Source organism: Phyllobates terribilis, unplaced genomic scaffold, assembly GCF_046119375.1.
Source record: "Phyllobates terribilis strain yellow unplaced genomic scaffold, ASM4611937v1 Scaffold_4__5_contigs__length_816908805, whole genome shotgun sequence".
NCBI classification, from domain to species: domain Eukaryota; kingdom Metazoa; phylum Chordata; class Amphibia; order Anura; family Dendrobatidae; genus Phyllobates; species Phyllobates terribilis.
Window position 1 is genome coordinate 814,593,905 of NW_027362764.1, and position 25,183 is coordinate 814,619,087.

Consider the following 25,183-nt stretch of genomic DNA (forward strand, 5'->3'; position numbering starts at 1 on the left):
CATGTATACAATGTGGGAGGCTACTGGGGGCCATGTATACAATGTGGGGGGCTACTGGGGGCCATGCATACAATGTGGGTGATTACTGGGGGCCATGTATACAATATGAGGGGCTACTGGGAGCCATGCATACAATGTGGGGGGCTACTGGGGGCCATGTATACAATATGAGGGGCTACTGGGGGCCATGCATACAATGTGAGGGGCTACTGGGGGCCATGCATACAATGTGGGCTGCTACTGGGGGCCAATCATACAATGTGGAAGGTTATTGGAGGCCACGTATAAAATGTGGGGGGCTACTGGGGGCCATGCATACAATGTGGGAGGCTACTGGGGGGGCATGCATATAATGTGGGAGGCTACTGGGGGCCATGTATACAATGTGCAAGGGCTACTGAAGGGCCATGCATATCATTTTGGGGGGCTACTGGGAGCCATGTATACAATTTGGGGGCTACTGGGGGCCATGTATACAATGTGGGGGGCTACTGGGGGCCATGTATACAATGTGGGGGGCTACTGGAGAGCCTGCATATAGTGTAGGGGGGGCTACTGGGAATCTGCATATACAACACAGACCAAAAGTTTGGACACACTTTCTCATTTAAAGATTTTTCTGTATTTTCATGACTATGAAAATTGTACATTCACACTGAAGGCATCAAAACTATGAATTATCACATGTGGAATTATATACTTAACAAAAAAGTGTGAAACAACTGAAAATATGTCTTATATTCTAGGGTCTTCACAGTAGCCACCTTTTGCTTTGATGACTGCTTTGCACACTCTTGACATTCTCTTGATGAGCTTCAAGAGGTAGTCACCGGAAATGGTCTTCACTTCACAGGTGTGCATTGATTGACGCAGCGAAGCGAGTATCCCCCAGGATAATAAGTAGCGCTGCCTTACAATATATATATACAGTACAGACCAAAAGTTTGGACACACCTTCTCATTTAATGATTTTTCTGTATTTTCATGACTTTGAAAATTGTCCATTCACACTGAAGGCATCAAAACTATGAATTACCACATGTGGAATTATATACTTAACAAAAAAGTGTGAAACAACTGAAAATATGTCTTATATTCTAGGGTCTTCACAGTAGCCACCTTTTGCTTTGATGACTGCTTTGCACACTCTTGACATTCTCTTGATGAGAGGTAGTCACCGGAAATGGTCTTCCAACAATCTTGAAGGAGTTCCCAGAGATGCTTAGCACTTGTTGGCCCTTTTGCATTCACTCTGCGGTCCAGCTCACCCCAGACCATCTCGATTGGGTTCAGGTCTGGTGACTGTGGAGGCCAGGTCATCTGGCGTAGCCCCCCATCACTCTCCTTCTTGGTCAAATAGCCCTTACACAGCCTGGAGGTCTGTTTGAGGTCATTGTCCTGTTGAAAAATAAATGATGGTCCAACTAAACGCAAACTGGATGGAATAGCATGCCGCTGCAAGATGCTGTGGCAGCCATGCTGGTTCAGTATGCCTTCAATTTTGTATAAATCCCCAACAGTGTCACCAGCAAAGCCCCCCCACACCATCACACCTCCTCCTCCATGCTTCACGGTGGGAACCAGGCATGTAGAGTCCATCCGTTCACCTTTTCTGCGTCGCACAAAGACACGGTGGTTGGAACCAAAGATCTCAAATTTGGACTCATCAGACCAAAGCACAGATTTCCACTGGTCTAATGTCCATTCCTTGTGTTCTTTAGCCCAAACAAGTCTCTTCTGCTTGTTGCCTGTCCTTAGCAGTGGTTTCCTAGCAGCTATTTTACCATGAAGGCCTGCTGCACAAAGTCTCCTCTTAACAGTTGTTGAAGAGATATGTCTGCTGCTAGAACTCTGTATGGCATTGACCTGGTCTCTAATCTGAGCTGCTGTGAACCTGAGATTTCTGAGGCTGGTGACTCGGATAAACTTATCCTCAGAAGCAGAGGTGACTCTTGGTCTTCCTTTCCTGGGGCGGTCCTCATGTGAGACAGTTTCTTTGTAGCGCTTGATGGTTTTTGCAACTGCACTTGGGGACACTTTCAAAGTTTTCCCAATCTTTTGGACTGACTGACCTTCATTTCTTAAAGTAATGATGGCCACTCGTTTTTCTTTACTTAGAATTTGTATTATGGCAAGAAAAAAGCAGCTAACAGTTTATTCAGTAGGACTATCAGCTGTGTATCCACCAGACTTCTGCACAACACAACTGATGGTCCAACCCCATTTATAAGGCAAGAAATCCCACTTATTAAACCTGACAGGGCACACCTGTGAAGTGAAGACCATTTCCGGTGACTACCTCTTGAAGCTCATCAAGAGAATGGCAAGAGTGTGCAAAGCAGTCATCAAAGCAAAAGGTGGCTACTGTGAAGAACCTAGAATATAAGACATATTTTCAGTTGTTTCACACTTTTTTGTTAAGTATATAATTCCACATGTGGTAATTCATAGTTTTGATGCCTTCAGTGTGAATGTACAATTTTCATAGTCATGAAAATACAGAAAAATCTTTAAATGAGAAGGTGTGTCCAAACTTTTGGTCTGTACTGTAGTGTGGGGGGGCTACTGGGGACCCTGTATATAGTGTGGGAGGCTACTGTGGAACCTGCATATAATGTGGGGGGCTACTGGGGACCCTGCATATAGTGGGGGGGGCTACTGGGGACCCTGCATATAGCGTGGGGGGGGCTACTGGGGACCCTGCAAATAGTGTGTGGGGGGGCTACTGGGGACCCTGCATATAGTGTGGGGGGGGCTACTGGAGACCCTGCATATAGTGGGGGGGGCTACTGGGAAGCTGCATATAGTGTGGGGGGCTACTGGGGACTCTACATATTGTGTGTGGGGGGCTACTGGGGACAATGCATATAGTGTGGGGGGCTACTGGGATCCTGCATATAGTGTGGGGGTCTAGTGGGGACAATGCATATATTGTGGGGGGGGCTACTAGGGACCCTACATATAGTGTAGGGGGGCTACTGGGATCCTGCATATAGTGTGGGGGTCTAGTGGGGACAATGCATATATTGTGGGGGGGGCTACTAGGGACCCTACATATAGTGTAGGGGGGCTACTGGGATCCTGCATATAGTGTGGGGGTCTAGTGGGGACAATGCATATATTGTGGGGGGGGCTACTAGGGACCCTACATATAGTGTAGGAGGGCTACTGGGGAACCTGCACATAATGTGGGGGGGGCCTACTGGGGACCCTACATATAGTGTGGGGGGGCTACTGGCGAACCTGCATATAGTGTGGGGGGGGCTACTGGGAACCTGCATATAGTGTGGGGGGCTACTGGGGAACCTGAATAGCGTGCGGGGCTACTGGGGAACCTTCATATAGTGTGGGGGGGCTACTGGGAACCTGCATATAGTGTGGGGGGCTACTGGGGAACCTGAATAGTGTGGGGGGCTACTGGGAACCTGCATATAGTGTGGGGGGGCCACTGGGAACCTGCATATAGTGTGGGGGGCTACTGGGGAACCTGAATAGTGTGGGGGGCTACTGGGAACCTGCATATAGTGGGTGGGGGGGCTACTGGGGAACCTGCATATAGTGTGGGGGGGCCACTGGGAACCTGCATATAGTGTGGGAGGCTACTGGGGAACCTGAATAGTGTGGGGGGCTACTGGGAACCTGCATATAGTGGGTGGGGGTGCTACTGGGGAACCTGCATATAGTGTGGGGGGGCCACTGTGAACCTGCATATAGTGTGGGGTGCTACTGGGCAATCTGCATATAGTGTGGGGGGCTACTGGGGACAATGCATATAGTGTGGGGGGCTACTGGGGACAATGCATATATTGTGGGGGGCTACTGGGGACCCTACATATAGTGTGGGGGACTACTGGTGACAATGCATATAGTGTGGGGGTCTACTGGGAACCTGCATGTAGTGTGGGGGGCTACTGGGAACCTGCATATAGTGTGGGGGGCTACTGAGAACCTGCATATAGTGTGGGGCGGGCTACTGGGGACCCTGAATATAGTGTGGGGGGGCTACTGGGGACCCTGCATATAGTGTGGGGGGGCTACTGGAGACCCTGCATATAGTGTGGGGGGGCTACTGGGAACCCAGCATAAAGTGTGGGGGGGCTACTGGGGACCCTGCATATAGTGGGGGGACTACTGGGAACCGTGCTTATAGTGTGGGGGGGCTACTGGAGACCCTGCATATAGTGTGGGAGGGCTACTGGGAACCTGCATATAGTGTGGGGTGGGCTACTGGAGACCCTGCATATAGTGTGGGGAGGCTACTGGGGACCCTGCATATAGTGTGTGGGGGCTACTGGGGACCCTGCATATAGTGTGGGGAGGCTACTGGGGACCCTGCATATAGTGTGTGGGGGCTACTGGGGACCCTGCATATAGTGTGGGGGGCTACTGGGGACCCTGCATATAGTGTGTGGGGGCTACTGGGGACCCTGCATATAGTGTGGGGAGGCTACTGGGAACCCTACATATAGTGTGGGGGGGCTACTGGGGACCCTGCATATAGTGTGGGGAGGCTACTGGGGACCCTGCATATAGTGTGTGGGGGCTACTGGGGACCCTGCATGTAGTGTGGGGGGCTACTGGGGACCCTGCATATAGTGTGGGGAGGCTACTGGGGACCCTGCATATAGTGTGTGGGGGCTACTGGAGACCCTGCATATAGTGTGGGGTGGGCTACTGGAGACCCTGCATATAGTGTGGGGGGGGGCTAATGAGGACCCTGCATATAGTGTGGGGGGGCTAATGTGGACCCTGCATATAGTGGGGGGGGGGCTAATGGGGACCCTGCATATAGTGTGGGGCGGGCTACTGGGGACCCTGCATATAGTGGAGGGGGCTAATGGGGACCCTGCATATAGTGTGGGGTGGGCTACTGGAGACCCTGCATATAGTGTGGGGTGGGCTACTGGAGACCCTACATATAGTGTGGGGGGGGCTATTGGGGACCCTGCATATAGTGTGGGGGGGTGCTATTGGGGACCCTGCCTATAGTGTGGGGGGGGCTATTGGGGACCCTGCATATAGTGTGGGGAGGCTACTGGAGACCCTGCATATAGTGTGGGGGGGGCTAATGAGGACCCTGCATATAGTGTGGGGGGGCTAATGTGGACCCTGCATATAGTGTGGGGGGGGCTAATGGGGACCCTGCATATAGTGTGGGGCGGGCTACTGGGGACCCTGCATATAGTGGAGGGGGCTAATGGGGACCCTGCATATAGTGTGGGGTGGGCTACTGGAGACCCTGCATATAGTGTGGGGTGGGCTACTGGAGACCCTACATATAGTGTGGGGGGGGGCTATTGGGGACCCTGCATATAGTGTGGGGGGGGCTATTGGGGACCCTGCCTATAGTGTGGGGGGGGCTATTGGGGACCCTGCATATAGTGTGGGGAGGCTACTGGAGACCCTGCATATAGTGTGGGGGGCTATTGGGGACCCTGCATATAGTGTGGAGAGGCTACCGGGGACCCTGCATATAGCCTGTGGGGGGCTACTGGGGACCCTGCATATAGTGTGGGGGGCTACTGGGAAGCTGCATATAGTGTGTGGGGGGGCTACTGGAGACCCTGCATATAGTGTGGGGGGCTATTGGGGACCCTGCATGTAGTGTGGAGGGGCTACTGGGGACACTGCATATAGTGTGGGAGGGGGCTACTGGGGACCCTGCATATAGTGTGGGGGGGCTACTGGGGACCCTGCATATAGTTTGGGGGGGGGCTACTGGGGACCCTGCATGTAGTGTGGGGGGGGCTACTGGGGACCCTGCATATAGTGTGGGGAGGCTACTGGGAAGCTGCATATAGTGTGTGGGGGGGCTACTGGGGACCCTGCATATAGTGTGGGGGGCTACTGGCGACCCTGCATATAGTGTGTGGGGGGGCTACTGGAGACCCTGCATATAGTGTTGGGGGCTATTGGGGACCCTGCATGTAGTGTGGAGGGGCTATTGGGGACCCTGCATATAGTGTATGGGGGGGCTACTGGAGACCCTGCATATAGTGTGGGGAGGCTACTGGGAAGCTGCATATAGTGTGTGGGGGGGCTACTGGAGACCCTGCATATAGTGTGGAGGGCTATTGGGGACCCTGCATGTAGTGTGGAGGGGCTTTTGGGAACCCTGCATATAGTGTGGGGGGGCTACTGGAGACCCTTCATATAGTGTGGGGGGGGCTACTGGAGACCCTGCATAAAGTGTGAGGGGGCTTCTGGGGTCAGATGTGTCTTTGCTGTAATCTCTGCATACGGGCTAGATGGAACAGATGGGAAAAGTGAACGTCAACACCAGAAAAAATGTCAGCTGTAATTCACTATACATAACTATACTGTGATTTCTTATGTGTTCTGCAGCATCAGTATCTACTACAATATGGTCACTATATGGCGGTAGTATCAGTGTTAATCTTTGTATAGAGATTTTCAGTAACAGAGGGGTCATCTGCTGAGGTTTCCCTTTTCCTCTTGCTATGATTAGAAAGAGAATAGGAGGGATCCAATGGCTGGATGTCCTTAAGGACAGAAATGTCCAGGAAGGATGGGAAATGTTGAAAAATGAGATTCTGAAAGCACAATCGTTAATCCCTAAAAGAGGGAAGAATGGGAAGCATTTAAGGAAACCAGGATGGATAAACACAGAACTTAAACACATGGTAAAAAGGAAGAAAGAAATGTTTATCAAATGGAAAGAGGGAGGCATATCTAAAGAAGATTATAAAGCAGTCTGCAGAACCTGTAGGGCACGTATCAGGTTAGCTAAAGCTGACAATGAATTAAGGCTTGCAAGAGATGTCAAAAGCAATAAAAAAGGATTTTGGGTGTTTGTCAAAAGCAAAAGAAAGGTCAAAGATGCTATAGGATTTTTACAGGATGAAAATGGCAAAGTGGTAAAAAATTATGCTGAGAAGAACGAAGTATTAAATTCCTATTTTGCATCCTATTTTCTCTCAGAAAGTAAATGTAACATCAACTGATCTTCACTGTACTATTGAAGGAATAGAAGAATCCACACTATCTATAAACAGAGAGATATTGAGGGAATACTTAGCTAGGGTACTGAAGGAGATGGCAGAGGAAATTATTCAACAACTCTCCATAATCTTTGAAAATTCTTGGAGAACAAGAGAAGTCCCAGTAGACTGGAGAAGAGCGAACGTTGTCCCTATCTTCAAAAAAGGGAAGAAGGTGGACCCAGGGAACTATAGGCCGGTGATCCTTACTTCTATACCAGGAAAGATCTTTGAACAAATTATTAAACAACATGTATGCAAGTACCTGGATAAGAATGAAGTGATTAATCAGAGTCAGCATGGGTTTATAACTAACAAGTCATGTCAGACTAACTTAATTTCCTTCTATGACAGAATCACTGACTGGGTGGATCAGGGAAATGCTGTAGATATAGTATATCTTGACTTCAGCAAAGCATTTGACAAAGTATCTCACACCATCCTTATTGAAAAAATGACCAACCATGAAATGGACCAGGCAACTGTTAGGTGGATTCATAACTGACTTAGTGATCGGACCCAAAGAGTGGTCATAAATAGTGGAACATACAGTTGGAAGAATGTCTCAAGTGGGGTACCAGACTGTGTTGTGAGAGAGAGAATTCAAAACATTCTAAACAAACTGGAGCAGTGGGCAGCAACTAACAGAATGAGTTTTAACAAGGAGAAATGCAAAATCCTTCATCTGGGCAATAAAAATGAAAAAAACATATACAGAATGGGAGGAATAGAGCTAAGCAACAGTACATGTGAAAAAGACTTAGGTATACTAATAGATCATAGACTGAACATGAGTCAACAGTGTGATGCAGCAGCAAAAAAGGCAAATACAATTCTGGGATGTATTAACAGAAGCATACAGTCTAGATCACGTGAAGTTATTATCGCACTTTACTCCTCTTAGGTCAGACCTCATCTGGAATACTGCGTCCAGTTTTGGGCACCACATTTTAAAAAAGACATCGACAAACTGGAGCAAGTTCAGAGAAGAGCGACCAGAATGGTGACCGGTCTGCAAACCATGTCCTATGAGGAACGGTTGCAGGATTTGGGAATGTTTAGCTGCAAAAGAGAAGTCTGAGGGGAGATTTAATAGCTGTCTACAAATATGTCAAGGGCTGTCACATTGTAGAAGGATCATCTTTATTCTCATTTGCACAAGGAAAGACTAGAAGCAATGGGATGAAACTGAATGGGAGGAGACACAGATTAGATATTAGAAGAGACTTTTTGACAGTGAGGTGATCAATGAGTGGAACAGGCGGCCACGAGAGGTGGTGAGGTCCCCTTCAATGGACGTCTTCACACAGAGGCTGGACAGACATCTGTCTGAGATGATTTAGTGAATCCTGAATGGAGTAGAGAGTTGGACACGAGGACCCCGGAGGTCCCTTCCAACCTAACATTCTATGATTCTATGATTCAGGGAGAGCTCACCTTACTCCCGACATCTATTTAAGTTGCCATCCCAATGTCTATCAAGAGTTAATCCCTGCTCATCCCAAGAAGAAGAAACATGGGTCTCAGGGATGAGGAACCTGATGGCCACACTCACTCCCTCCCTCTAATCTACAGAGGAACATCCCAGGAGGGCACCACTACAGGACGTGTCCCTGTGACAGACAATGTGGACAGTATACACACAAGTGGTACAAAACATAAAAATTCCCCATATTAGCTTGGCCCTGGCAAATAGAGGCGCGTGCAAAACCAAAATATGTCAAATGTGCCCAGCCTGGGGAGGGGGACACAGACCCACCCAATTCTGCACCTCAGGCCTTCAGACAACCCAGCCCATGGCCTCAGTTTGGAAGGTCATCTACAGGAACATGCATGCGCCAAACTCCCCACCCCAGAAGCTTCTGCTTCACGTCACGTCACCATGACAAAAAGGCCAACCCCGGATGGTAAATATAAATGGGAGGAAGCCCAAAGATATGAGGGACCATGGGTACATCCAATTACCGAATACAAAGGAAGAGTCCCCCATGTCACTTTGCTCAGTACTAGGAGGGTGTTGGTTCCTTGCCGAGGTGTCGGATCCTGGCCACGTTGTTGGATTCTGGCCACCTTTCAGATCCTGGCCAAGGTGTTGGATACTGGCCGAGGTGTCAGATACTGGTCAAGGTGTCGGATACTGGCCGAGGTGTCGGATACTAGTTGAGGTGTCGAATCCTGGCTGAGGTGTCGAATCCTGTTGGATCCTGGCTGAGGTGTAGGATTCTGACCTTGGTTTTGGACCCTGGCCAAGGTGTCGAATACTGGCCGAGGTGTCGGATCCTGGCCCACCTGTTGGATACTAGCTGAGGTGTCAGATAATGGCTGAGGAGTCGAATCCTGGCTGCTTTCCAGATTGAGTTAAGAGTTAATTATTCCACAATACTAGAAAGACTCGTTCTCTGTGCGCAGGGCATCCTGACAAGGGAGGAGAAGAACTCAGGTGAGCAAAGAAGGGGGGGTGATAATGAGAATCTGCTCTTGGCACTCCGTCCAATCACCGTCCAGGTCAGGAACATGGAGAGGAGCAGCCAGGACTTCTGGCTGTCACTTTGTCAGCAGGACGCAGTGGTGATCCTCTCTCCTCGTAGCATCAGTCATGTCCTTGCCTTCACTATGGCCGTGCCTTGCTCTGCTGCTCCTGTGTCCCTTCTCCACTGCACAGGAGACACCATTCCAGAGAGTCCTGAACCTTCTGTCACCAGGACAGTCTGCTCTGAACTTCTCCTCCGTGGCGGATCTTATAAAGCGTCTGGAAGACCGTGTGCACTGCGGAAACGTGTCGTGTGAAAAGGTGAGAAGTGTAGAGCGAGATAGTGAGAGGGACGAGTGCAAAACCTCAGAGCAGCAATCACCGGCCGCACTGGGCAAAGGGCATCAGACGGTGGGAGTAAGAGGAGATGTCACCTATACAGGATCCCATATCTTGATGAATATAGGACACAACAACGACACGACTATAGGATGAGGGTCCCACAACTGGGCGATTATAGGATGAGGGTCCCATCAATGGGATTATTATAGGATTAGAGTCCCACAACTAGACGATTCAGCGATAAGGGTCCCATTAACGGGACGATTATAGGTAATTATTCTCCAGGTGGTATGCGCTCCCGAAACACAGTAGGTAGAATGCGGTGATATATTGAATAACCAAATTTTATTAACATAGCATACAACGCGTTTCAGCTCTTATGAGCCTTCTTCAGGTATTACATATAGGCTACTACTGCTTTGTGCATTTTATATATAAAAAAAAGTCAGTGCATATCATTTTTGGCCGTGTGTTTTACCAAGGTCTTAACTCTTTAAATCCCATTCTATCAAGAGCTTTACAAACATAGTAAAACATGTATAAAAACGAATCTAAATGAATCCAATTTAAAAAAAATAAATAAATACATTTTCCAATGTCATGTATAAAATTCATGTCAGTAAAAAACTTTTTTTTTTCTCCTTTCTTTCCCCCTTTTTTCTTTCTCTTTCCTTTTTTTTCTCCTTCTCTCTCTTCCCCTTTTTTTCCTCCTTTAAAAAAAAAAAAAAAAAGTATATACAAAAAATTTAAAAATTTTTTATTTTTTTTGCAAAATAAATATATGTGGTGCGTTTTTTCTATATTCTCTTCTATTCCCTCCTACCTTTTTCATTTATCCCTTTTCCTTTTTAGCTAAACCCCTTCTACCACATCATTTAGCCCATCAGGATATAATGTTCTTAATCGAAAGATCCAAAAGGATTCTTTCCGGTTAAGCATTTGTATTCTATTTAAACACTTTGAACTTATTTGTTCAATTGGGGTGACAATAACATGAAATTGTTTATTATGTTTTAAACATAGGTGTGTAGATAGACTATGTTCTAATATTCCATTTTTGGCATTGTACCTGTGGCCATTCATGCGGGCCGCTGGGATTGTGTAGTGCGGCCATATATTGTAGTCCACAGGCACAGGTAATCACATATATGACATAGTCCTTATCACATGTTAGATTCTGTGTGATTTCATACGTCTCTCCAGTGCTGTAGGATGTCATGGATCTGCTATTATGTCCAATGATGTCACAACTACAGCATTTCTTACAATCACATCTATACACCCCTGGTTTTACATCCATATGTGTTTTAGAGAATTTTTTCTCTTTATTTATTAGTTTTTGTCCCTCGTTCGACGATTATAGGATGAGAGTCCCACAACTGGATGATTATGGGATGAGGGTCCCACAACTGGGCGATTATAGGATGAAAGACCCACAATGGGAGGATTATAGGATGAAAGTCCCACACCGGGACGATGATAAGATGAGAGTCCCACAACGGGACGATGATAAGATGAGAGTCCCACAACTGGGCTATTTTAGGATGAGGGTCACACAACGGGACAATTATAGGATGAAAGACCCACAACTGGGTGATTATAGGATGAGGGTCCCACAACTGGGCGATTATAGGATGAAAGACCAACAATGGGAGGATTATAGGATGAAAGTCCCACAACGGGACGATGATAAGATGAGAGTCCCACATCGGGACGATTATAGGATTAGAGTCCCGCAACTGAGCGATTATAGGATGAGGGTCCCACAACCATACAATTGATGGATAAGGCTCCCATTAATGGGACAATTATAGGATAAGAGTCCCACAGCGAGATGAGTATAAGATGAGTGTCCAACAACAGGACCATTATAGGATTAGATTCCCACAACAGGATGATTATAGGATTGGATTCCCACAACAGGATGATTATAGAATTAGAGTCCCACAACTGGGCAATTATAGGATGAGGGTACCATCAACGGGCTAATTTTAGGATGAGGGTCACACAACTGGGCGATTATACAGTGACAGTCTCACAACGGGTTATTATGGGATGAGCATTCAATAACGGGACAACTATAAGATGAGGATCCCACAACTGGGCGATTATAGGATGAGGGTCCCATCAACGGGATAATTATAGGATGAGAGTCCCACAATGGAACAATTATAGGATTAGAGTCACACAACTGGACGATTGAACGATAAGGGTCCCATTAACGGGACGATAATAGGATGAGAGTCTCACAACGGGACGATTATAGGATGAGAGTCCCACAAAACAACGATTATAGGATGAGGGTCCCATCAATGGGATAATTTTAGGATGAGGCTGATTATCTGATGACAGTCCCACAACTGGACGATTATATGATGAGGGTCCCACAACTGGGCGATTATAGGATGAGCGTTCCACAACCGGACGATTGAAGGATAAGGCTCCCATTAGCGTAACTATTATAGGATGAGAGTCCCGCAACTGGGCGATTATAGGATGAGGGTCCCATCAACGGGATAATTATAGGATGAGAGTCCCACTGTAACGGGTCTGGGAGGCAGAACCTCTGAGCTACTATACAAGGGGGCAGTCCTTGTAAGGGAGCGGGTGGCGACCAGGGAAGACGGGCAGGAGGTCACAGCAGGTGACCGGGACAGTCTCTGAGTGAACGGGCTGGAGGTCATGGCAAGTGACCGGGGCAGTCTCTGGATGAACGGGCTGATGGTCACGGCAAGTGACCGGGGCAGTCTCTGAATGAACGGGCAGATGGTCACGGCAAGTGACCGGGGCAGTCTCTGGATGAACGGGCAGATGGTCACGGCAAGTGACCAGGGCAGTCTCTGGATGAACGGGCAGATGGTCACGGCAAGTGACCGGGGCAGTCTCTAGGTAAAGGGTTGGTACGACCTGTGGCGGCTGATGATAGACGTGAGCTCCCAGGTGAGCAGGCGAGAGTCTCTGGATAAACGGGTGGTCACAGCATGTGACGGCGGAGCCTCCAGGAAGACCAACAGACAGGCGGCAGATGAGCGCTCCCAGGTGAGCGGGCAGAAGACTCTGGACAGGCGGGTGGTCACAGCACGTGACGGCAGAGCCTCCAGGTAGGCTAGCAGACAGGCAGCGGATGAGCGCTCCCAGGGGAGCGGGCAGGAGTCACTGGACAGGCAGGTGGTCACAGCACGTGACGGCGGAGCCTCCAGGTTGACTAGCAGGCAGGTAGCAGGTGTGTGCTCCCAGGTGAGCGGGCAGACTGGTCCTTAGACAGACTGACAGGAGTAGTAAGGCAGACCGTCGGACCTCAGACTAGCAGGCAGGTAGCAGATAATCAGGCAGGAATCTGGCAGGTAACTGGCAGGTAACTGGCAACGGGACCTGAGGGCTGAAGCAGAGTAGTGAACAGTGCAACAACATTGCTCGGGCACCTCCATTTTGGAGGAGGTGCCTTATATATGGTGAAGTCCTCCGGCCATTGGCCGGGGACTCCTTAGGACGGCGCGCGCGGCCCCTTTAAGAGGGAGGGAGAGCGCGCCCGCGCGCCCTAAGCACAGTGGACGGGAAGGAGCGCGCGCTGCCAGCAGAGCGGGAGGAGGACGCCGGGCACGGAGCAGGGAGGTGAGGGGAACAGCGTCCCTGCCTAGCAGAGGGCAAGGACGCCGGCGCTACACCCACAATGGAACAATTATAGGATTAGAGTCCCACAACTGGACGATTGAGCGATAAGGGTCCCATTAACTTGACGATAATAGGATGAGAGTCTCACAACGGGACGATTATAGGATGAGAGTCCCACAAAACAACGATTATAGGATGAGGGTCCCATCAATGGGATAATTTTAGGATGAGGGTGATTATTTGATGACAGTCCCACAACTGGACGATTATATGATGAGGGTCCCACAACTGGGCGATTATAGGATGAGCGTTCCACAATCGGACGATTGAAGGACAAGGCTCCCATTAGCGTAACTATTATAGGATGAGAGTCCCGCAACTGGGCGATTATAGGATGAAAGTCCCACAATGGTGTAATTATAGCATGAACATTCCATAACGGGATGATTATAGGATGAAGGTCTTGGACACTTGATGGCTCCTGCTATTTGCATAGAAGCCAAAGCGTAAGCTCTTGCTCCTTTGACAAATACTATAGGAGAGGGGGAAAAAGGGTTTTAGGGGAGAGAGAAATTCTTACTATTTTGTATGACAGTGAGTCTTGAGCAGGTTCATGGTTTTGGTGATTCTTGAGCAGGTTCATGGTTATGGTGAGTCTTGAGCAGGTTCATGGTTTTGGTGAGTCTTGAGCAGGTTCATTATTTGGGTGAGTCTTGAACAGATTCAATATTTGGGTGAGTCTTGAGCAGGTTCATTATTTGGGTGAGTCTTGAACAGATTCATTATTTGGGTGAGTCTTGAGCAGGTTCATGGTTTTGTTGAGTCTTGAGCAGGATCATGGTTTTGGTGAGTATTGAGCAGGTTCATTATTTGGGTGAGTCTTGAACACATTCATTATTTGGGTGAGTCTTGAACACATTCATTATTTGGGTGAGTCTTGAACACATTCATTATTTGGGTGAGTCTTGAGCAGGTTCATTATTTTGGTGAGTCTTGAACAGATTCATTATTTGGGTGAGTCTTGAGCAGGTTCATGGTTTTGTTGAGTCTTGAGCAGGATCATGGTTTTGGTGAGTCTTGAGCAGGTTCATGGTTTTGTTGAGTCTTGAGCAGGATCATGGTTTTGGGATAGCCTTGAGAGGGTTTATGTTAGTCTTAAGCAGATCCAGATGAGATATCACGCGAAACATGCATCAGGGTTTTGTGACTGCCTTTGTTCCAGGACCTCTGGTATCTTCCAACTTGATTGCGTTATATATCATATGTTGTAATGTCACTTGCTTCTTAAAGGGAACCTGTCGTCTGATTCATGCTGCACAAACAACAGCAGCATGAATCGGAGCATGGTTGCATTATTGCATCCAGATATATTTTTTGCGGAAATGCTCCAGTTTTTCGAGAAGTTATAGTTAGTAGATCCGGCGATGGACCATAACTGGAGATGAGACAAGTCCGGCTCTGGATACATTTTTCCAGCACTGCTACATGTGATTAATCAATCTGTTCCATGGCGAGAGACCTGTCAATTTGCTGGAGTGGTGCTGAGAGAAGCCAGCAGGGGTGGCGCCGGACTGGTCTCATCTCCGGCTATGTTCCCCGGCTGTATCTTCAAACTGTACTTTCTCTCAAACACTTGAGCATTTCAGGAAAATACACTTGCCTGTAATCGTGCAGCCAGGCGGTGATTAATGTTACTCGTATACTAACTATAGCGTGGACACTGCTGCCCCAGGACATGGGATCAGAAGAGGTGCTGAAGGCATTATCACTGATGCATGTCCTTGGGTGAACATGTCTACGGCCATGGTTATGAACCTAGCAGGAAAGGGAGAGGATTCAATCCGGCACAACCGTCCAGGTAAAAACATACAAGTATATTGAAACATGTTAAAAGATTTAAAAAGAAACCTGAGGCGTTTCTGGTGCGGAAAAGGTGTCATATAATGTCAGAAAGGAATAGGGGAAAACACATAAAGAGAACATGGACCAACGAGCAGATGGAGCTGATACATAACGATGCAGCGTCTGGGTGACCACGTGACCACAATCGGCGCAGCTTCAACCATTAGGAATAGAAAACAAATCTTTCTTCTAATTCATCCCCTTAGGGAATGTAGGATGTAAACGCTGAATCCAGTTTGTCTCTATGGAGAAGTTCTCTTTGCCAGTTCCCACCACATTTAGGTTAAGCAACTTTTTCTAGACCAAAAAATGGCAAGGTGTGTGAGGTTTTTCTAGATGTGAAACCTGTAGAATTCGATTCACATGTGACACAATTAATGTAGTAGACGACACGTTTAGAATCGCAGTTCATAATAGAAGTGATGTAATAATGAATATTAACAGGAATAATAAAGGGTAACGAGTTTTGTCAAGTGCAAAAGGTCACAGATTGCATCTAGAACCTGCACATGTCTGGAAGCCTTTAGTGGTGGGCCAGTAGATACAGGAGGGGGCAACGTATTGCCTAATGTGAGACCTCTCCTGGCACCTACACTACAGCCATTATCCAGAATAGTGCGGACAATGTTAGTGTTATGAACCTACTATCCAATGCTACACATGCTATAAACACTACGCAGAATCTTTTTATAGCTGTCAAATATGGAGTTTGACATTTCTCTCCACAGTGTCTGACTCCATCCATCCTGTTTAATTCACTGAAGAAATCTCCAGAATCCCAGCTCGATGCCCAGGGATTTGCAGCTTTATCTGGTGGTTTGCTGAGCTACATCTCAGACCCATCATCCACCTGTGCAGCCGTCAAAGCCGGAAATTGGTTGAAAAGCCTCCTGCCCGAAAATGATCAAGCCTTGGAGACTACACTCTATATCACCACAACCATACTATCCCACTATGAGCCAAATGATCAGGTAAAGGGTCAAGAGGGCAAATGGTGATAACAAGGAATGACTAAGAAATGTATGGAAGACAAGTGGGGGATGAGGGGATGTGAAGAAGACAACGGAGCAGGGATGGTGAGATGTGAAGACAAGGTAAGGATGAGGAGCGGATGATGGAGGGATGAGTGGATGTGGAGAAGACAACAGAGCAGGAATGGCGAGATGTGAAGACAAGGTAAGGATGAGGAGCGGATGATGGAGGGATGAGTGGATGTGGAGAAGACATGGAGCAGGGATGGCAAGATGTGAAGACAAGGTAAGGATGAGGAGCGGATGATGGAGGGATGAGTGGATGTGGAGAAGACAATGGAGCAGGAATGGCGAGATGTGAAGACAAGGTAAGGATGAGGAGTGAATGATGGAGGGATGAGTGGATGTGGAGAAGACAACAGAGCAGGAATGGTGAGATGTGAAGACAAGGTAAGGATGAGGAGCGGATGATGGAGGGATGAGTGGATGTGGAGAAGACAATGGAGCAGGGATGGCGAGATGTGAAGACAAGGTAAGGACGAGGAGTGAATGATGGAGGGATGAGTGAATGTGGAGAAGACAACAGAGCAGGAATGGTGAGATGTGAAGACAAGGTAAGGATGAGGAGCAGATGATGGAGGGATGAGTGGATGTGGAGAAGACAATGGAGAAGGGATGGCGAGATGTGAAAACAAGGTAAGGATGAGGAGCGGATGATGGAGGGATGAGTGGATGTGGAGAAGACAATGGAGCAGGGATGGCAAGATGTGAAGACAAGGTAAGGATGAGGAGCGGATGATGGAGGGATGAGTGGATGTGGAGAAGACAATGGAGCTGGGATGGCAAGATGTGAAGGCAAGGTAAGGATGAGGAGCGGATGATGGAGGGATGAGTGGATGTGGAGAAGACAACAGAGCAGGAATGGTGAGATGTGAAGACAAGGTAAGGATGAGGAGCGGATGATGGAGGGATGAGTGGATGTGGAGAAGACAATGGAGAAGGGATGGCGAGATGTGAAGACAAGGTAAGGATGAGGAGCGGATGATGGAGGGATGAGTGGATGTGGAGAAGACAATGGAGCAGGAATGGCGAGATGTGAAGACAAGGTAAGGATGAGGAGCGGATGATGGAGGGATGAGTGGATGTGGAGAAGACATGGAGCAGGGATGGCAAGATGTGAAGACAAGGTAAGGATGAGGAGCGGATGATGGAGGGATGAGTGGATGTGGAGAAGACAATGGAGCAGGAATGGCGAGATGTGAAGACAAGGTAAGGATGAGGAGTGAATGATGGAGGGATGAGTGGATGTGGAGAAGACAACAGAGCAGGAATGGTGAGATGTGAAGACAAGGTAAGGATGAGGAGCGGATGATGGAGGGATGAGTGGATGTGGAGAAGACAATGGAGAAGGGATGGCGAGATGTGAAGACAAGGTAAGGATGAGGAGTGGATGATGGAGGGATGAGAGGATGTGGAGAAGATAATAGATAGGGATGACAAGATGTGAAGACAAGATAAGAATGATGGAGGGATGAGTGGATGTGGGGAAGCCAATGGAGGAGGGATGACGAGATGTGAAGACAAAGTAAGGATGAGGAGAGCATGATGGAGGGATGAGTGGATGTGAAGAAGACAATGGGGCATGGATGGCAGAATGTGAAGACAAAGATGTGGAAAGAATGATGGAGGGAGGAGTGGATGTGAAGAAGACAATGGAGCAGGGATGGCAGGATGTGAAAACAAGGTAAGAATGAGGAGAGGATCATGGAGGGATGAGTGGATGTGAAGAACACAATGGAGCAGGGATGGTGAGATGTGAAGATAAGGTAAGGATGAGGAGAGGATGATGGAGGGATGAGTGGATGTGAAGAAAACAATGGAGAAGGGATGGTGAGATGTTAAGACAAGGTAAGGATGAGGAGCGGACGATGGAGGGATGAGTGGATGTGGAGAAGACAACGGAGCAAGGATGGCAAGATGTTAAGACAAGGTAAGAATGAGTAGCTGATGATGGAGGGATGAGTGGATGTGGAGAAGCCAATGGAGGAGGGATGGCGAGATGTGAAGACAAAGTTAGGATGAGGAGAGGATAATGGAGGGATGAGTGGATGTGAAGAAGACAATGGAGCAGGGATGGCAGGATGTGAAGACAAGGTAAGAATGAGGAGAGGATGATGTAGGGATGAGTGGATGTGAAGAAGACAATAAAGCAGGGAAGGCGAGATGTGAAGACAAGGTAAGGATGAGGGGCAGATGATGGATGGATGAGTGGATGTGAAGAAGAAAATGGAGGAGGGATGACGAGATGTGAAAACAAGGTAAGGATGAGGAGCGGATGATGGAGGGATGAGTGGATGTGGAGAAGACAATGGAGCAGGGATGGCAAGATGTGAAGACAAGGTAAGGATGAGGAGCGGATGATGGAGGGATGAGTGGATGTGGAGAAGACAATGGAGCTGGGATGGCAAGATGTGAAGGCAAGGTAAGGATGAGGAGCGGATGATGGAGGGATGAGTGGATGTGGAGAAGACAACAGAGCAGGAATGGTGAGATGTGAAGACAAGGTAAGGATGAGGAGCGGATGATGGAGGGATGAGTGGATGTGGAGAAGACAATGGAGAAGGGATGGCGAGATGTGAAGACAAGGTAAGGATGAGGAGCGGATGATGGAGGGATGAGTGGATGTGGAGAAGACAATGGAGCAGGAATGGCGAGATGTGAAGACAAGGTAAGGATGAGGAGCGGATGATGGAGGGATGAGTGGATGTGGAGAAGACAATGGAGCAGGAATGGCGAGATGTGAAGACAAGGTAAGGATGAGGAGTGAATGATGGAGGGATGAGTGGATGTGGAGAAGACAACAGAGCAGGAATGGTGAGATGTGAAGACAAGGTAAGGATGAGGAGCGGATGATGGAGGGATGAGTGGATGTGGAGAAGACAATGGAGAAGGGATGGCGAGATGTGAAGACAAGGTAAGGATGAGGAGTGGATGATGGAGGGATGAGAGGATGTGGAGAAGATAATAGATAGGGATGACAAGATGTGAAGACAAGATAAGAATGATGGAGGGATGAGTGGATGTGGGGAAGCCAATGGAGGAGGGATGACGAGATGTGAAGACAAAGTAAGGATGAGGAGAGCATGATGGAGGGATGAGTGGATGTGAAGAAGACAATGGGGCATGGATGGCGGAATGTGAAGACAAAGATGTGGAAAGAATGATGGAGGGAGGAGTGGATGTGAAGAAGACAATGGAGCAGGGATGGCAGGATGTGAAAACAAGGTAAGAATGAGGAGAGGATCATGGAGGGATGAGTGGATGTGAAGAACACAATGGAGCAGGGATGGTGAGATGTGAAGATAAGGTAAGGATGAGGAGAGGATGATGGAGGGATGAGTGGATGTGAAGAAAACAATGGAGAAGGGATGGTGAGATGTTAAGACAAGGTAAGGATGAGGAGCGGACGATGGAGGGATGAGTGGATGTGGAGAAGACAACGGAGCAAGGATGGCAAGATGTTAAGACAAGGTAAGAATGAGTAGCTGATGATGGAGGGATGAGTGGATGTGGAGAAGCCAATGGAGGAGGGATGGCGAGATGTGAAGACAAAGTTAGGATGAGGAGAGGATAATGGAGGGATGAGTGGATGTGAAGAAGACAATGGAGCAGGGATGGCAGGATGTGAAGACAAGGTAAGAATGAGGAGAGGATGATGTAGGGATGAGTGGATGTGAAGAAGACAATAAAGCAGGGAAGGCGAGATGTGAAGACAAGGTAAGGATGACTGGCAGATGATGGATGGATGAGTGGATGTGAAGAAGAAAATGGAGGAGGGATGGCGAGATGTGAAGACAAAGTAAGGATGAAGAGAGGATGATGGAGGGATTAGTGGATATGGAGAAAACAATGGAGGAGGGATGATGAGATGTGAAGACAAGGTAAGGATGAGGAGCGGATGATGGAGGGATGAGCGGATGTGAAGAAGACAACGGAGCAGGGATGGCAAGATGTGAAGACAAGGTAAGGATGAGGAGCGGATGATGGAGGTATGAGTGGACGTGGAGAAAACAATGGAGGAGGGATGATGAGATGTGAAGACAAGATAAGGATGAGCATCGGATGATGGAGGGATGTGTGAACGTGGAGAAAACAATGGATAGGGATGACAAGATGTGAAGACAAGATAAAGATGAGTAGATGATGATGGAGGGATGAGTGAACGTGGAGAAGACAGAGCGATGACGAGATTTAAAAAAAGACAATAGGGGAACCATGAGGAAATGTGGAGAAGATAATGGAGGAGGGATGAGGAGATGTGAGGATGTTTGCAGCAGATTAATCTCTACTGTTCAGCTCATGCACTATTATACAGTAGTAAATAGTAGTTGTTGCAATATATACAATAGTTAGCATTATTCCAACACCTCCCTCAACAACTACTTATCCTGTTAGCCCCATAGTGGTTCTGAATTCTTCAAATTTGGCTCTTGGAAGTGGTTTTGTCATAACTTCAGCTATCATCAGGTCAGTCTCACAATGAACTCAGTTCTGCCACGTTCTATCTAATCACGCGGGTGAAGATGTTTACGTCAATGTGTTTGGTTCTCGCATTCATCTTCTCACTCTATGCAAGTTTAATGCATCCTTGGTTGTCTTCATAAATCGCCGTCGGTGGAGTTGATTGAGTTGGTTTACCAAATGACCTCTTAACTTGCGCGGGCTGCAGACACATACTCTGTTTCTTTAACAGAAATGTCCACAGTCGCATTGCAAATATGGCAGCACCCTCAAATGGTTGTGTTGCAATACACATTACACACGGTCTATGTAGACGGTTCAATACATGAACCAACATGTATCATATAGAAAAAAGTGTACTCAAGAACCACATTGATAAGTAGCAAAGGTAAAACTTTATTAAGATAAACTCACAAAACTAATTTAAAAACATGTAAAAAAAAGTGGGAAGACACTAGGTGGTACCACAACCTCACACATAGGGAAAGAAAACCTACCACATGATCTTACACATTGTGAGTCATTGGAAAATGCTTAAATGCAAGTGCATAAAGTAAAACGGTCCTGAAAACCCCTCATAAGATGTAAGATTGTACCTGTGTGGAGTAGGGGTGACAAACCTAGACTAAACCCCCTAAACCCCCGACGTACGTTTCGTCATGTGCCTACTTCCAGGGTGTGAATACCTGGGTTCTTCTCTGGGCAGCAGAACACTACTCCGATAACACAGGGTGGGGGTAACACAGCGTGGCAATACTTTATTGAATCACAAAGCAGAAAATAAACATGTAGAACAGTCCCAGCAAATACCCAAGATGGTGCAACATTACACAGTCTCACCCTTCTGCTGGCCCGCCTGGGATAGAGCAACTGCGACTTTGGGACTTCCAGGGCCAACTACCTCAACCAGAGGCCCACCCCTATTGGCGGGCCCCCACAGAGAGGAGGTAGAGGCAAGCTTAGGAAGCTGACAGTCCATCGAGGTACAAGGACAGAAGACCTGAGGGTCCCAACCTGGTCTCTCCGAGAGTTTCCATGGGGCCAGATGACCGGCTGGTCCCAATCTTGCTTCTCTGAATGTTTCCATGGGTTCCAGGCGACTGGAGGGTCCCACCTGGCAACCCCAAGCAACATATCCATGGGGCCATGTGACTTCATCGTCCCAAGCCGGTCTCCCCAAATATATGCATAAGTTCTCTGATGGTCAATGGAGCAGATCCGTATATTTCCAGTCAGGGCCATATACTCTTAGGCTGGAATCATGTAGAATCCAAATCTGTGTCTCTTTGGATAAAGCCATGCTTCCAATCTGATGGTCTGAAGAGAGTCTGATCTTTGATTCTCCTTGTAAAGTTCTTTCAGTTCTCGGTTTCAAATATCCCTGCTACAGAGGCATATGTTCCTTAAATAGTTCACATTTGTTCTTTCAAGTACACATCATCAGGGCAAGGGTTAGGGAGGGCATTATTCCACAGGGCTCAGGACTCATTGTCCTGATCATGTACAGTGCAATATACATTTCTCCTGATCATGTATATAATGTCCAGTGCAATATACATCTCTCCTGATCATGTTTATAATGTCCAGTGCAATATACATCTCTCCTGATCAAGTATATAATGTCCAGTACAATATACATCTCTCCTGATCATGTATATAGTGTCCAGTACAATATACATCTCTCCTGATCATGTATATAGTGTCCAGTACAATATACATCTCTCCTGATCATGTATATAATGTCCAGTGCAATATACATCTCTCCTGATCATGTATATAATGTCCAGTGCAATATACATCTCTCCTGATCATGTATATAATGTCCAGTGCAATATACATCTCTCCTGATCATGTATATAATGTCCAGTACAATATACATCTCTCCTGATCATGTATATAATGTCCAGTACAATATACATCTCTCCTGATCATGTATATAATGTCCAGTACAATATACATCTCTCCTGATCATGTATATAATGTCCAGTACAATATACATCTCTCCTGATCATGTATATAATGTCCAGTGCAATATACATCTCTCCTGATCATGTATATAATGTCCAGTGCAATATACATCTCTCCTGATCATGTATATAGTGTCCAGTGCAATATACATCTCTTCTGATCATGTATATAATGTCCAGTGCAATATACATCTCTCCTGATCATGTATATAGTGTCCAGTACAATATACATCTCTCCTGATCATGTATATAATGTCCAGTACAATATACATCTCTCCTGATCATGTATATAATGTCCAGTACAATATACATCTCTCCTGATCATGTATATAATGTCCAGTGCAATATACATCTCTCCTGATCATGTATATAGTGTCCAGTGCAATATACATCTCTCCTGATCATGTATATAATGTCCAGTACAATATACATCTCTCCTGATCATGTATATAGTGTCCAGTGCAATATACATCTCTTCTGATCATGTATATAATGTCCAGTGCAATATACATCTCTCCTGATCATGTATATAGTGTCCAGTACAATATACATCTCTTCTGATCATGTATATAATGTCCAGTGCAATATACATCTCTCCTGATCATGTATATAGTGTCCAGTACAATATACATCTCTCCTGATCATGTATATAATGTCCAGTACAATATACATCTCTCCTGATCATGTATATAATGTCCAGTACAATATACATCTCTCCTGTAGATTTTTCTTCCAGTAGAAGGGAAACCTCATTTATTCTGAAGAACGTATTGTGAAGACCCGGGGTCTTCCGTGGGTGTAACACTACTCAGACAACACAGGGTGAGGGTTAAACAGCGTGGCAATACTTTATTGAACCACAAAGCGGACAATAAACATATAGAACAGTCCCAGCAAATACCCAAGATGGTGCAACATTACACAGTCTCACCCTTCTGCTGGTCCGATGGGAATAGAGCAGCTGCGACTTTGGAACTTCCAGGGCTAACTACCTCAACCAGTGGCCCCTGTCTTTGGCAGGCCCCCACAGAGAGGAGGTAGAGGCAAGCTTAGGAAGCTGAATGTTTCCATGGGTTCCAGGCGACTGGAGGGTCCCACCTGGCAACCTCAAACAACATATCCATTGGGCCATGTGACCTCATTGTCCCAACCTGGTTTCCCCAAATGTATCCATGGGCTCTCTTATGGTCAATGGAGCAGATCCGTATCTTCCCAGTCAGGGCCATATACCCTTAGGCCGGAATCATGTAGAATCCAAATCTGTGTCTCTCTATATGGAGCCATGCTACCAAGCTACTCAACTGAAGAGAGTCTGATCTTTGATTCTTCTTGTAAAGTCTGCCTGCTACAGAGGCATATGTTCCTTAAATAGTTCACATTTGTTCTTTCAAGTACACATCCACAGGTCAAGGATTAGGGATGATATTATTCCACCATGCACATTATTATAAATAATATGTACAAAGTGTCATCTGATCTATAGATACAAGCTGGTGTCTCCATAGGGTGGATCTCTCCTGATCATGCATATGATGTCCAGTGCAATATACACTGGGCTCAGGTCTCATTGTTTGAGCATTTTATCAATTTACATAGTTGGTATAGTAGGGGGGCTCTTGTAAATCAACATCTAGCTGGCTTTAGTACAATATGCAATCAGCATAGTAACAAACATCATTATTGACAGACCAATAGAAGTCAACATTCAGGGTTATACAAATACTGTTCTGTCCTTCTTAAACCACCAAAGAAATACACACCAGTTCTAAATGCAACACAACACAATAGTGTATTTCTCTTGGCTTAACAAATCTAGACGTCTAGATGTTTTGTTACACGTGTCCGCAGGTTTCTCACTGGAGGGACGATCGTGTAGACAAGAAAAAGAGAAAAGACCCAAGATGACACCAACGAGAACCATGTTTGTAATATATAAGGGCATTGCTCCTATAGAGAATAGTTAAAAACAAATCATGTTAATATCCACAATATTAAAATCATATTATACTATAACTAAAACACCAAATATACACAGGGAAGAAGAAGAAAACCTCTAGAGGAATGGAGCAAAACTCATATTCTCGTTTAAACCGTGAGGATGCAGAGACTGTAGGGTTCATATCCATTTGGTCTCTCGCTGATGAAGCAACAACTGGTCCGACCCCCACGTATCCCCAGCACAATTTAGTCTATCCCTCGCACTTTTAGGGTCAGTGCGCACGATCAGCATTTGCTTGCAGAAATTTCTGCTGCGTTTCTGCTGCGTTTCTGCACCTCTTGGCAGCAGTTTTTTGTGTTTTCATGCATTTTTTATGTATTTTTGCCTGCGGATTTGCCATACATTTTTTTTACAATACATTGTATAGGAAAAATGCACAAAGAATGGCTATACTGGTT

The 25,183-nt window shown here is 46.8% G+C and overlaps 1 protein-coding gene across 3 annotated transcripts in view; it reads left to right on the forward strand.

Annotated features, from left to right (window-relative positions):
* The first annotated feature begins 9,408 nt into the window (after positions 1-9,408).
* The window catches only part of SLC39A4 (solute carrier family 39 member 4), a 135,255-nt gene continuing 119,480 nt past the window's right edge, over positions 9,409-25,183 (forward strand). For 2 of the 3 annotated variants that reach the window (XR_012320207.1, XM_073680136.1), the window contains exons 1-2: positions 9,457-9,792; positions 16,056-16,298. Coding sequence is in view for 1 of the 3 variants with exons in the window: in XM_073680136.1 (XP_073536237.1) it covers positions 9,598-9,792; positions 16,056-16,298 (438 nt within the window). In the remaining 2 variants the exon portion in view is untranslated. The other variant, XM_073680137.1, reaches the window with a different exon arrangement.